At 46.8% G+C, this 14,374-nt stretch overlaps 1 protein-coding gene across 3 annotated transcripts in view; it reads right to left on the bottom strand.

Moving 5' to 3' along the window:
- Positions 1 to 14,374, bottom strand: part of CAMKK1 (calcium/calmodulin dependent protein kinase kinase 1) — an 86,084-nt gene that overhangs the window by 22,142 nt on the left and 49,568 nt on the right. For all 3 annotated transcript variants that reach the window (XM_035139790.3, XM_060268457.2, XM_088657754.1), the window contains exons 4-9: positions 12,127 to 12,180; positions 8,572 to 8,623; positions 8,171 to 8,304; positions 6,746 to 6,782; positions 5,976 to 5,997; positions 3,850 to 3,938 (exon numbers count right to left, since the gene is read on the bottom strand). In XM_035139790.3, the coding sequence (XP_034995681.1) occupies positions 3,850 to 3,938; positions 5,976 to 5,997; positions 6,746 to 6,782; positions 8,171 to 8,304; positions 8,572 to 8,623; positions 12,127 to 12,180 (388 nt within the window). The remainder of the gene's footprint in view (positions 1 to 3,849; positions 3,939 to 5,975; positions 5,998 to 6,745; positions 6,783 to 8,170; positions 8,305 to 8,571; positions 8,624 to 12,126; positions 12,181 to 14,374) is intronic.

Here is a 14,374-nt window from a genome sequence, read left to right as displayed (position 1 = left end):
GGCAGGGTATAAACAATAAAATTCTTATTATTATTAAAATTCTTATTATGGGACATCTTTGCCTTCTCTTCCTATTCTTCCTCTCTCCCTCCCTATTTTCCCTTCTTTCAATTTAAATATATACCGTGTGTGTGTGTGTGTGTGTGTGTGTGTGTGTGTGTGTATCTTTACTAATATCAAGGCTTGCAGTTTTGCAATTCGAACAAATTATATACAAGCTCCATTTTTACACCAGCATCATAATTCAATCTACCTTCTCTTACTCCTGGTGCAAGGGAACCTTTGGCCTTCTAGATCTTGCTTGACTACAACTTCCATCATCCCTGGCCACACGTGCTGGAACGGATGGGAGTTCTAGTCCAGCAAAACCTAGCTGAGCAATTTTCAAATTAATTCTTTTTTACAGGGACCTCTGAGAATTGTAGCTTTATGAGGGGAATATAGGGGTCTCCTAACAACTCTCAGCACCCTCAACAAACTACAACTCCCAGAATTCTTTTTTTTGCGGGGGGGGAGGGGGAGAGAAGGAACTACGACTATTTAAAGCAGTACCACAGTGCTTTAAAATGTTCCATGCAAATGTGACCAGAGAGTGTAAGTTTGGCTGACTGAGATTATAGATGAAAGGAGGCAGGAAAGCTACTGCAAAATGTCTGAAACGAAACCTCACAGCCTGTTTTCTTTCGCTGACATCTTCATGCCTCGAAGCCAGCAGCCTGAGAACCACACAGATTCCACCACCATTCAGGGAGGGGGGGAGGGGAAATGAATGAATGAACAAATGCACTTCAAGCACAATGGCACATCATGCCGTCTGCCAAGGCTTGCTGCATTATATTTGATCAGCAGAGTTGCCTGCCGCAGTTCAAGGACAAAGAGCAATCCATAAGGCGCTTGCCGCCACAGAAGCAAGCTTTTAGCTATCGGCTTCGCATCACAGCATCTGGAGGGGAGGAATGATTTAACACCCTATCAAAAGAAATCTGCAGCGGGGTGGGGTGGGGGAGATGTAGGATGGGGGGAATCTAAGGGGAAGTGAAGACCGGGGCGGGGGGGGGGGGAGGTCACAGGAACATAGAAAACTGCCTTCCACTGAATCAGACCAAGTATTTGTCAACACTGACTTGGCAGTCGCTCTCTCTGGGGTTTCAGGGAGGGGGACATTCCCCAGCCATAGGACAGGGGCGAGCCTGCAGTCAATCGCAAGGAGCAAATTGGAGTTAACTCTTTATTAGCAGAAAGAGGATCTGCACAGGAGTGTCAGGCCTAATGATCATAGCAACTCATCTCCGGTAGGTCTTGCCCTCCGTGAAGCAGCTGCTGAGACTGAAGGTCCCCGCCTTCTCACAGCTGCCTCCTCTCCAAGCTTTTCCCCAAGCAATCTGAGACTAAGCCTACATGGCTGTGTTTGCTCCTCCCATTTCATGCCTCTCCTGGTCCTGGGAGACCAGCGGGGAGGGGAGCTGGTCACAGCAGGAAGGACAGACACCCATGACTCTACACCAGCCTGACTCATCTCTGCCTCTTGGCCCCTCTCCAACCTCTGATTATGGACTTCTCTCTGCCACAGACTCTCCCCACTCACTAAGCCCTGCTATCTCTTCAAAACCTCTTCACCCCAGTCCTCTCCCTCTTCTCCCTCTGAGCCACCAACCATGTTCCGAGTCTTCTTCCCTTGGTGGTTCCCCAGCTGGCTCCTCCCACCATTCCTCTGTGTCCAACCAGTCCGTGGCACCATACCTGTAGATGCCATTGGGGACTGGATCTTCAGCATGCAAAGCAGGTGCCCTGCCACTGAACTATGGTCTCTTACTTCAAGTAAAGCATGGTTCTAGTCCTGATTATTCTGAACAGAGGGCTGATTTGAAGAGGAATGTAGGAAGCTGCCCTATACTGACAGAAAGAAAGGGAAATTGTCGCATCTGGCTACCCTTAGGCAGAGCCCCTATGTTAAGTAAACCAGACCGGGGGGTGGCAAAGCCCTCGGGAACCCAGGGGGTGTTTATATCTGGGTGCTTCCCTTTAACACCAGGGGCCACCAAACTAAGGCCCGGGGGCCAGATGCGGCCCAATCACCTTCTAAATCCGGCCCGTGGACGGTCCGGAAATCAGCATTTTTTTACATGAGTAGAATGTGTCCTTTTATTTAAAATGTATCTCTGGGTTATATGTGGGGCATAGGAATTCGTTCATATTTTTTTCCCCAAAATCTAGTCCGCCCCCGCCCCCCCCCCCAAGGTCTGAGGGGCACTGGAGGGGCCCCCTGCTGAAAAGGTTTGCTGACCCCTGCTTTAACACCGATATTGGCATGGAATCAGAGGTGGGCATAGGGAAGCGCAAACAATGGAAGGCGAGGGGGTCTGTGTGTGCCACCGCTGGTGGAGTTTGGGAGCACTGCCGCAGGACTCAGCTTGTGAATCGAGGCTAAAGTGAGCAACTGCAGTGCTTGCAACCTCCCTGTGGTTTCATCAACAGTACACACACACACACACACACACACACACACACACTTCCTTCTTCCTAAACCCGCTTGTTCAACCGCAGATTAAAACACCTCCCTTGAGGGTGCTGCGCAGACCGTCTCCACATTAACCGCCACGGGCTTTCCTGGACGCAATCAATAAAGGTGTTACGATTTGTAGGAAGGAAGCAGTGAGCAGGGTGGTGGTGGTGGTGGAGAAATTGATTCTTCCCCTCCACCCTGTGCTCATCACTGTAATGAGAACAGCTTGAGCCTTGCAAAGGGTGTGGGGGGATTTTTATTTTTAAAAAAGGAATGAGGGCATCTCTAGACAAAGGAGAGTAATCATTCACACATTAAGCCTATTCTGTAGCTTTGGGGAGAGTTCTGGCAAGGTCAGCCTGGCTTACCAGATTTTTTTCAATGAATCCAGAGACACTTTTCAACTTCAGTCGAATTCAGTGGATTTTGCCAGGGGACTGATTTGTAAATCTGGGAACTGTCCCCGGGAAACAGGGACGTCTGGTGACAGGTAGGGGGGCCTAAGGATCATATCCAACTGCTCAGAGTAGACTCACTGGAATTAATGAGCCCAAGTTAGTCCATTACCGTTAATGGGTCTACTTTGAGAAGAAATAATATAGGGCACAAACCTGTGTTGCAACAGAATTTAAGTTATTTTTATAAGCCTTAAAACACACACACACACACTTACACACACACACTTGCATTTTTGTTTTAGAGGCTCTTCTGCATAGGAACCCTTAAGAGCTGCTTCCAGTCAGTGTAAGAAATATTGAGCTAGATAGGCAAATGGCCTGACTCCAATATAAAGCAGATTAGGGTTGAGGAACTGGATCTAGCTGGTGGGTCAGAACCTTATTTCCTCCTCCTCCATCTCCATGGGGCAGAACCACCCACCTGTCAATAAACCAATGTCATAACTGACACCTGTCAAAGTTCAGAGGAGGTCACTGTACATGCCAATCTGCAGTTACAGCAGCCACCTCTGAAGATGCAGCTTCAAAGAGATTTATTTAAGGCATTTAGGTAGGTCTGGGAACATTTCTTGTCTGAAACCCTGGAGAACCACTGCCGGTCAGTGTAGGCAATACTGAGTTGATGGATCAAAGGTCTGAGTCGGCAGGTGCCTATGTCCCAGGGGCCTGCAGATACGGAAGGTGGATGTAACATAGCTGGAGACCACCAGGCCTATGCTGCGCCAACCTCTCATATATTTCCAGAAGGGCCCGGAACAATCTAGAAAGCAGGTCCTAGGGGCCAGCTCCAAATATGCATCTGGAGGCTCCAGAACTTGGCCTACCCCAATTTGTCCTTGGGTGCCCTTCCGCCCAAATGCCATGGAAACGTGTCGTTTTGATACTCACAGTATTCAATGCCCAAGACGATGTCCCTTAAGTAGAGTCGGGCCTGTTCCTCGGTGAAGGGGGTGTCACACGGCACTTCCATGACAGGCCTAAAAATGGGGTAAAAAAACAGGAAAAACGTGAAAGGCCTTTTCATATCATCACATAAGACCAATCTGGGAAGGACATGTTCAGTGTGGAGCTGCAATCAAACCTGATTCCCTCAATTCTCCATGGAAATCCTATTATATTTATAGACTGCTTAACTTTTAGAAAAACCCTCTCTAAGTGTTTTACGTATAATGATACAAAATACTGATAAAATCCACATACTTCAAAAATGTGTCTCAGTCGTATTATTATTATTACTACTGCTACCATTAGTTAAATTTATTAGTCGCTTTTTTGCAACTCAAAGCATGTTACAATTTCTTAAGCAAAAAACAAACACCTAAGTACATTAAAACCAGCATTTTTTTTTTAAAAAAAGCAACAACCCTAAGCTACCTGAAGGAGCGTCTCCATCCCCATCATTCTGCCTGGACACTGAGGTCCAGCTGCGAGGGCCTTCTTGGTAGTGGCGCCCTCCTTCTGGAACGCCCTCCCATCAGATGTCAAGGAAATAAACCATTTCCTGACTTTTAGAAGACATCTGAAGGCAATCCTGTTTAGGGAAGTTTTTAATGTTTGATGTTTTATCATGTTTTTAATATTCTGGTGGGAGCCACCCAGAGTGGCTGGGGAAACCATAACAATACATTAATTATTATTATTATTATTATTATTATTATTATTATTATTATTATTATTATCCCACTGTGATGGATTGGGCTGGCTTGAATAGAACTCCAGGGTGGTAAGTGTTAAACCCAGCCTATTAGTTGATTGACGCATTCCATTCCAGGAGGGGCGGGACTGCCACTAGTTTAAAGGGGATGGGGAGCCGTTAATTCAGTTGAGAGGGTTTTGGGAGCGGGAGTGTGTGGGTGGTAGTGGAGAGTAGAGTGTTTGAGAGGTTTACCAGAACTGTATTAACTAGTCTGAGTTATATGTAACGAAGATAATGAACTAAGAGTTTATACAAATGAAACCATAAAGAATTTTACATGTCCTCCAGTTAAATAAAGCTTTCTTATATGTTGTGTTAAATCGGATGTTCCTCCTTATTCCAGCAACGTATCTGAACTCAAAAGGGTGGTGACTGAAGAGGGGAGGTAAAACTAAACCTGAGGAGCAGGAGAATAGTTTATACCTCAAAGTCACGCACAGGAGAGGCAAGTGCCAGGGAAAGGGTGCCACAAAGTAGCAAAGGTTGCTGGGGCAAACTGCTGCTGAGGTGAACCTGAGGTGAGAGGGAATCCTTACTGTGGGCACAAGATAGTTCCTGTAACATTTGCCTGGAGTTATTAAGGATACTGAGCCACGTTATTTGGAAAGCTGGATCTGTACTCTATTTACTAGCGAGCCCATATAAAGACAGGGAGTTTATTTGGGAGAAAGAAAGAATAGTGGGTTGTTTGTAAAATAACTGAATTCCTTCGACACACTGCTAGTGATAGATAAGGGAGGTACGTCACAAATTTGGTGATAGCGCCGTGTGATCGTCGCATATTTGGTGGTAGCGGTGGGATCGTCGCACCCACCCATGCAAAAAGGCCATAGATGGTTAGAAGCCAAAGGCCTGATGAAGAAGGAATGGTTTTTGTCTGGCGTCTGAAGCTATGTAATGATGGCACCAGGTGAGTCTCCCTGGGGAGAGCATTCCACAAGTGGGGAGCCACCTCTGAAAAGGCCCCTTCTTATGTTGCCTACGCTCCAGGCATCTCATGAAAGGGGCACACAAAGAAGAGCCACAGGTTTGGATCACAGGGTCCAGATTGGTTCATATGGGGAGAGGTGGTCTGAAGCCTTAAACACTTGAAATAAGTCTCGGCCAACCTGGAAGCCCTCCCAAGAAGCTTTGGACTACAACTCCCATCAGCCCCAGCCAGCACTTCTGTATGATGCTGGGGCTGATGGGAGTTGTAGTCCAAAGCTTCTTGGGAGGCACCAGGTTGGTCGGAGCCTGAGGAAACATCCGACTTCAAACCTTTTTTGGACAGGCCTTTGGCCATTATCTAGCAGTCAGGTTCAAGCTACTTACTTACCCCTTCCGCAGGAGGTCAAACACTGCAAGAGACAAAAAAGGGAAGAAAATTAAATAAAGGACGAACTTGATTAACCACCTGCCTTTTAACTTGCTGAGGCTGCAAGGCTAATACACACACTTATGTTGAACAAAGTCCTAAGTAAGCATGCAAGGGATTGTGCTGTGGCTGAATTTACGCCACTTGTTCTCCATATAGGTGCATGCTCAGTTGTGGGCTGTTGCGGGCGTGGGGGGCTGGAATGGAGTATCCTGGAAATGGACATGGGTAGCTGAGTCAGACCCTGAACTGGAGAGCTCTATGAAATAATATTTTGTGCAGGTCCCAGTTCTATAAACTGCTCCAAGGGAATCACAGAATGGGCATGACCTCAAGGGTCTTCCAGTCCAACCCCCTACAATGCAGGAATCACAGCAAAATAATTCCTGACAGGTGGACCTTCAGAAACAAATAAATCCCACCAGCAGAATGAAAATTAAGCACAAAGCATACTGATTATCTGTTGTGGGAGGGATCGGAAAATGTGAGGAGAGAAACGGAATGGAGCAACCTGAAGGGAGTCGTGGCTGGCTGGCTGGCTGAAACACGAAACAGGGGTAACCGCACGCTGCGACATTTTGTTGCAGGTCCCACTTGCAGCCGCTCTGCTTGATACCCGCTTGCCCCACTTATTCACACAGCTCATCTGCATTTCCCCTACTCTGAAAGGCACACGACGCAAATAACCGGTGCCAATTAACTACGTTTTTCTAAAAGATGGAAATGCCTACCCATGTATAGGTTGTCTTCTGCGGGGTCATCAAGTACCTGGAAGGAAAGAGATTTATTCAAACCTTTGGGATCTCCTCAGATCACAGGCCGAGGGAAGGAGCTTACGAATGACAGAAGGATGAGGATATCGTTCTACAGCACAAAACGCAGATTGGTTTTATGCTGCCTTTATGCTGTCCTGGATCCCCTCGCAAGAAGCCTGGGAACTGTAATCCGAACGAAGGTGTTGAGAGTTGTTGGTAAAAGAGGGCTGAGTGATGCTGCTACAGGAGAGTAGGAAGGGGCACGTTTATTCCCTGTGGGTGTTGCCATCTCAAACCTGACACAAGGGACAGTGAAGGCAAACATTTAGGGGTGTATCCATTGTTGGTTTTACTCATGAGCAGACCCACTGAAATTAATGGACATGACCAAGTAAGCTCCATTAATTTCAGTGGGTTTACTCCCAGAAGAATTTAGGTGGACCTTAGACCGCAAGAACTTAAAGAGGCCACATTCACACCATAGATTTAAAGCACTCCGATGCCATTTAAAACAGTCATGGCTGGGATCTGTCATTTGCGAAGGGTGCTGAGAGTTGTTAGATCACCCGTATCCCCCCTCCCAGAGCTACAATTCCCTATGAAGAAGAGTTGGTTGTTAAACCACTCTAGTTCTGTGAGAGGAACAGTTATCAGCACCCTTAACAAACCACAACTCCCAGAACTCTTTGGGGGAAGCCATGACTGCGGAACTTACCTTAGTGCTTTAAATCTATGGTGTGAATGTGGCATTAGCTGCAATGGCGTACAGAGACTACTGTGTTTGTCCGAAAATAAGACACTGTCTTATTTTTCCAAAAAAACAAACAAAAACACTATGTCTTCTTTTCAGGGGATGTCTTATTTTTTCCTCCTCCTGCCACGGACAGCATTGCTGCTGCGCCTATCACTATGTCTTATTTTCGGGGTATGGCTTATATTCCTTGAATGCTTAAAAATCCTGCTACCTCTTATTTTATGGCTACGTCTTATTTTCGGAGAAACAGGGTAGCAAGACTATACGGAAAAGATGGGTTTTTAACTCTTGTTTGTCTGTGGGACTGGGGAACAACATTATAAAAGTTGCAGTTGTTCCCAAAGAGGGGGGAAATTGCAAAATGTCTGGGGTTGGTTCCTGGAGAGCTTTACTCAGAACTTGGCCACATTCGAGAGAGAGAAAAGTGCATTTTGATCTGAAAGCAGGATGTGAAATGCATCTGATCTCCAGGGCACATTTAACAAAAGGGGGTTGAGTTTTGAAACTATTTTATTCTATATGTTCTTTAGCTTCCTTACAAGTAAAAAGCCTGCCGGAGAGGACACATCCAGCCCCTGTTACGTGGCCCTGCATGCGCCATTTGCAGGGATGCTTCAGGATCAGACACACAACAGAAACAGACAAACCTCAATCAGCTTGACAACGTTGATATGGTCCAGTTTCTTTAAGATGGCTATTTCCTGATAGATCCGCTCAAGCGGGGCCATGGGCTTTGCCTGTCCCCCAGCAGCAGCTTTCGACCCTCGAGGCGGAGGCCGACCTTTACCCAAAGGAACAAGTTGCACCAGTTTACACATTAGTCAGCAGTAGTTTTCCTCGTCTCCTTGCATGCTCATAAAGTTGTTGTCCTCACAAACTAAGTATCGTCCCATATTGGCCCTGTTTTGCACCTTCCTTGAGTGTTTTTGCCTGGCTGGAATGTGTCCTTGAACTCCCAGAATGCCCCTTGTTTGCCTAGACGGAAGTGTGTGCCTGCCCTACCCCTTCTGATAAGCTCCCTAAGCCTTAAAAAGGCACAGATACTTACGTGGAAATCCATACTGTTTCAATAGCTTCTTTTTGGAGAGGACTTTCATGGCCTGTAGTGAAACAGAAGGGGTGAGGAGGAGACGTGTATTATAAAAAGGCAAGTAAGTAGTAATTTGGAGCAGTAAGTAGAAGCCGTTCTATTTATTAGTTTGTTTTAAACTGTTTTTCAATATTGTGTTTTCATAGAATCATAGAATCATAGAGTTGGAAGAGACCACAAGGGCCATCCAGTCCAACCCCCTGCCAAGCAGGAAACACCATCAAAGCATTCTTGACATATGGCTGTCAAGCCTCTGCTTAAAGACCTCCAAAGAAGGAGACTCCACCACACTTCTTGGCAGCAAATTCCACTGTCGAACAGCTCTTACTGTTTTAATTGTGGTCAGTGTTTTGGCCCCCTGCTACAACCTATCCCTGCTGCCGCGCTCAGCCTCTGGCTGGCCAATAGGGCCGGCTGGGGGGCGGGGTTTACCTGCATTTAAAGCGGCGCAGCAGCATTCAAATCCTCTTTCTGCTGCTGCATCCTGTCGGATCTCCCACCCACCCTCCCTTTAGGTCTTCCTTTTGTGTGCTTGCTTTGACCTTGCTATGGACTTTGGTTGGTTGCCTTGGTTGCCCAAGGGGCCTGGTAGGAGTTTTTTTTTTTTAATCCATTTGGCTAATTGGCACCGGCCTCTTGGTTTCTTCGCCTACCTCATAGCAATTCGTCACAACTTCGTTTGGTATTGACGGTTAGGCATTGGAATATGTATTTGTCTGGTGTGTTTGAGGACTGGTTGTGGCCATCATCCAACCCTCCTCTTTTAGGGGTATCCCGTTAAAGGGATCCGGCAGTCATGGATCCCGTCCGATGCCCTGCTGGTGGCTAGGGCCATGGCACGACCCCCGGGGAAGCTTCCTGTTGTATTTGCATCAACAGGCTCCTCCCACTGGGTGTTAACCTTATATGACTCCCCGCCGAGCGGGGTGGAGTCATGCTTGCTTGTGTGTCCAGTGCCTAAGCCAATACCTCTCACTTGCTCTAACCAATAAAGTTGTGGCCTTATTTTACCCATTAACTTAAATTCATGTGTCACTGTGTCTTTATTTCTTGCGGGGGGGCGGGTCCTCGAACCGCAATAAACTGTTTTTCAATACTGTGTTTTAATTGTGGTCAGCTTTCCTGGGACTATAGGGTGAAAGGGAGGGTAAACAACAAAAGAGGAAGGAGCGACAAATCTGCCAATTGCGGTCTCTCAATTTCTCTTTTCCCTCCACTCAGTTTACATTTGAAAAACAACGAAGCTATAGAATCACAGAACTGTAGAGTTGGAAGGGACCACGAGGGTCATCTAGTCCAACCCCTGCAATGCAGGAGTCTTTTGCCCAAGGTGGAGCTCGAACCCACAACTCTGAGATTAAAAGTCTCATGCTCTTCCTAACTGAGCTATCTGTATGAACATTTGCACACACATTTATGCATGCTCCTCTTAACATACTTATTTTGCAAGCAATCTAGCCTAATATATGCAATTCCAATTTATTTCTTTATTTCATTCGGACCCCACTTTCCCCCCCAGGGAGCTCAAAGGTGTATATGTGGTCCTCTTCCTCCCCATCCTATCCTCACAACAAACCTGCAAAGTGGATTATGCCAAGGAAGTCTGAACAGTCACCCAGCGAGCTGCATGGCTAAGCAGGGATTTGAACCCTGGTCTTTTCCAGGTCCTAGTAGCCTGGCGCTGTCACCACGGTAATCTCAGACTTAAAATCTGGACATATGCTTTAAAGGTAAGATCAAAAGGCAGAAGGCACCAGCGCAATGCTCCCTCCTCTCTGCTATAACCACCTTGAAGGGGGGGGGGGGAAGGACATGGATAGGCGACAATGGAAAAATTCAGCATATTGCTTATGTGTGTGTTTGTGCGAGTGAGACAGAGAGAATCTGAATTGTTTCCAATTGTCAGAATTTTCAAAGGGTCCCAGGTAATTAATTGGTGGTGCATCGCATTTGCGTGAAATATTTCCATTGCCCACTTGACAGCTCTCGTCAAAGTGCTATCGGTGTTAACATTGTTCTGCAAAGCGGAGATACATGGAACATGCAATCTCTTTCGGTATGAAAAGCCGCCTGTCAATCAAGTAGCGTGCCGGGGAGCTAACCGGCCATTAGCTCATTATGCAATTTGGAGCAGTTTCTCTTATGGGTTCCCTCCCTCCCGTGTGCCATTTTCTTTTACTTTCTTCCTTAGTGGCCTCAGGAAATCTGGATGGCTCTGTGAATGCGGAGGTTTACTTGGTGAGCCGGCCAACAGAAACGTCTTCCGAGATGTTTGAATGAATGAGGAGTGATACCCAGGACACTCTAAACAGTCATGGCTTCCCCCAAAGAATTCTGGGAGCTGGAGTCGGTTAAGGGTGCCGAGTTGTTAGGAGGCGCTTATTCCCCTCCCAGAACTACAATTCCCAGAGTTCCCTGGGAAGAAGGACTGGTTGTTGCACTATTCTGGGAGGAATTAAGAACATAAGAAGAGCTTGCTGGATTGGGCCCAGGGCCCATCTAGTCCAGCCTCCTGCTCTCACAGTGGTAAGTGGGAAACCAGAAAGCAGGATTCGGGCACAAGAGCAACTCTCCCTTCTTGTGGCTTCCAGGAATTGGTATTCAGAAGCATTGCTGCCTCCAACCGCAACTCTGGGGGTGAGGGGGCAGGAATAGGGATCTCCTTACAAACCCTCAGCACCCTTAACAGACTCCAGCTCCCAGAATTCTTGGGGAGAATTCCTGCAATCTGAGCTGGCCTCCTCCATCTCTAGGATGAAGCCCACCCAAGAGGCTCTGTTTCTGAACAAAGTGGGTTCTTTTGTGGTGGAATGGAGAGTCCGTTCTCATGGCAAGCGAACTCAACCAAACACAGACAGGCAAGAGCCCGTGGCAGTGCAGTGGTTAGAGTGTTAGACTAAGACCTGGGTGAGACCTGAGTTCAAATCCCACCACCCAGAAATGAAGCTCACTGATTGTGGGCCAGTCACTGCCTCTTGGCCTAACCTACTTCACAGGAAAATAAAAAAATTCCTTCAGTAGCACCTTAAAGACCAACTAAGTTTATATTTTGGTATGAGCTTTCGTGTGCATGCACACTTCTTCAGACAAGAAGTATCTGAAGAAGTGTGCATGCACACGAAAGCTCATACCAAAATATAAACTTAGTTGGTCTTTAAGGTGCTACTGAAGGAATTTTTTTATTTTGCTTCGACTCAGACCAACACGGCTACCTACCTGCTACTTCACAGGGTTGTTGTGGGGGGAGAGGGCGGGTAAATGAGGAGGCGGAGAGCCATGTTTCCTGCTTGGCAGGGGGTTAGACTGGATGGCCCTTGTGGTCTCTTCCAACTCTATGATTCTATGATTCTATGTATGCCAACTTGAGCTCCTTGGAGGAAAAGGTGAGATATAAATGCAACAAACAAACAAACAAACAAGGGATGGGTGAAAATAGGCTCCCCTGAGAGGTCAAAGTTGATTGGAGGAAATATCCAGCCACTTGCATAGGTAGGGAGCAGGGGAGGAACTTACATAATATTGGTCGTCACTTTCGTTGTAGGCCAGCTTCACGACGCCATAGGAGCCCTAAGAAATAAATGCACAGACAATGTCAGTTCAGACTAGAGAATGGCTCGTTGAAACGTATGTTTATACAGTGTTTGACATTAGCAAATTTTTTGGAAAGAAATACTGGGGCGTATGAAAACTATTGTGAGGAAAGAGTTGAAAATTCCAGAACATCCTCTTCTACCCAATACAGTGGTACCTCAGTTTTTAAGTACACAATTGGTTCCAGAAGTCTGTACTTAACCTGAAGCGTACTTTCCCATTAAAAGTAATGGAAAGTGGATTAATCTGTTCCAGACGGGTCCGCGGAGTACTTAACCCGAGGTATGAGTGTACTGTAATTGGTTCCGGAAGTCCGTACTTAACCTGAAGCGTTCATAAACTGAAGCGAACTTTCCCATTAAAAGTAATGGAAAGTGGATTAATCCGTTCCAGACGGGTCCACGGAGTACTTAAACTGAAAGTACTCAAACTGAAGTGTACTTAAACCGAGGTATGACTGTATATGGGGCTTGACAAACGGTCAACATAAATAGATTCTCTGGGCCTGGACATCTGAAAAAAGATTAATATTGATACACTGGAAGGACAAAAATGTGGCTTCCTTTGATCAATGGGGGGGGGCACATGAGAACTCTTGCAACCTCTTGCAGATTTGTATGCACCTTTTGTTCATTAAGACACAGTTCTTTACACCTTTTTGCCTAACCTTTCTATTTTCTGCAAGCTGTTTCCCCAAAACACAATTTTCTCATGTTGCTTTGCACGCTTTTCATTGGACGGGCTGCACCCCATAAATTAAGGGAAGAGTAGGGTTTTGAAGTGCAGAGGGTCCACATGTAAGTTCTGGAAGTATGAATAAAGGGTTGGAGGATGCAGTTCGGATTCAAAACGCTTCCTGCAGTGCTTTAAATCCAAGCTGCTTTCTCAGCAGTGAGGGAGAAAACAAATCAAGAAATGCTGCCTTGAAAGAAATGGAGCATATTTTCGTTCTGGTGGAAAGAGTTTGCACTTAAAATGCTGCTCCCTTGGAAATGGGGAGGGGGGAGGCTCCCTTTCTAAACGCTCTGAATACAAACCTCCTTCTCTGCAGGGGGAAATATGTTTCCTTTTGAGTACTTCAAAAGGGCTTCCACTAAACTTTAATCAGCTGGTTGGTGGCTACAGAGAGTCCCTTTGAAGGTGGCTGCTGTAACTGCTGATTGGCAGTTGTCAGTTACTTCCCTTGAACTTTGACAGGTTTCAGTCACCTGACATCATTGTGACATCAGGTTGCTGACAGGTGCGTGGTATTGCCCACTTGACATCGGGTTTGGGGAATAAGGATGTGGCCCGCTGGCCGGATGCTATTCCCCAACCCAAGTCTGCCTTATACCGAGTCAGACCCCTGGTCCTCCTAGCTCAGCACTGCATACACTGACCGGCAGCAGCTCTCCAGGGTTTCAGGCTCAGGTATCTCAACCCTACCTGGAGATGCTGCAGAGCATGCCTTCTGCATGCAAAGCAGGTGTCCTGCCACTGAGCCATGCCCCTTTCCCTGCTTCTGTCCTGCCATCTGACCAGTCACTGTTGGAAACAGGATGTCAGACCAAGCGGTCCTTTCCTCTGATCTGGCAGGGCTCCTGCGATGCCCTGTCTAGAAATGCCCAGAAGATTTTAGTTTCTTTCTTTCTTTCTTTTAAAGCAACTTCTCTCTTGATATGTCAAAAAAATGTAAATAAAGGTGCTTAAATGGAAGGAGCTAAACTGAGTTCAAAGGCAGATGATCTACCTACACAAACCTTTTCATCAGTTGAAAAGAGATTCATAAGGATGGAAAGCTCTTTGATCAGGCAGAGAACGTCTGTCAGTGGAATGGGGAGATGGGTTATTTTTTATCTGAGCAATTTCCTCTTCCCCACAGATCTCCCACAGACTTCCAAAATTCAATTGTCAGGCCAAGGTGGTCCAACTTGGGGGGGCTGAGGGCCACATGCCTTTTTCGGCAACATTTCATGACTTCCCACCCCCTGCCTTCTCAAGGTCAGGTAGGGAGGTGCTGGGCTTTGGGGAAGAGGTGTGTGGGCTCCGACAGGTTCCTAGAGTCCTCCACGCTCCTTGCCAAAGCCTAGTTAGCACTTTCCCATCTTTGGGAAGGAGGTGGGAGGGCTCTAGGACCCTGCCAGAGCCTTGCGCCTCCTTCCAAAAGCCCAGCACCAGTTTTGGGAAGGCA

Source organism: Zootoca vivipara, chromosome 14 (assembly GCF_965207765.1).
Source record: "Zootoca vivipara chromosome 14, rZooViv2.hap1.1, whole genome shotgun sequence".
Lineage (NCBI taxonomy): Eukaryota > Metazoa > Chordata > Lepidosauria > Squamata > Lacertidae > Zootoca > Zootoca vivipara.
Note: the sequence above shows the minus strand (reverse complement) of the source record. Positions and strands in the feature narration are given on the sequence as shown.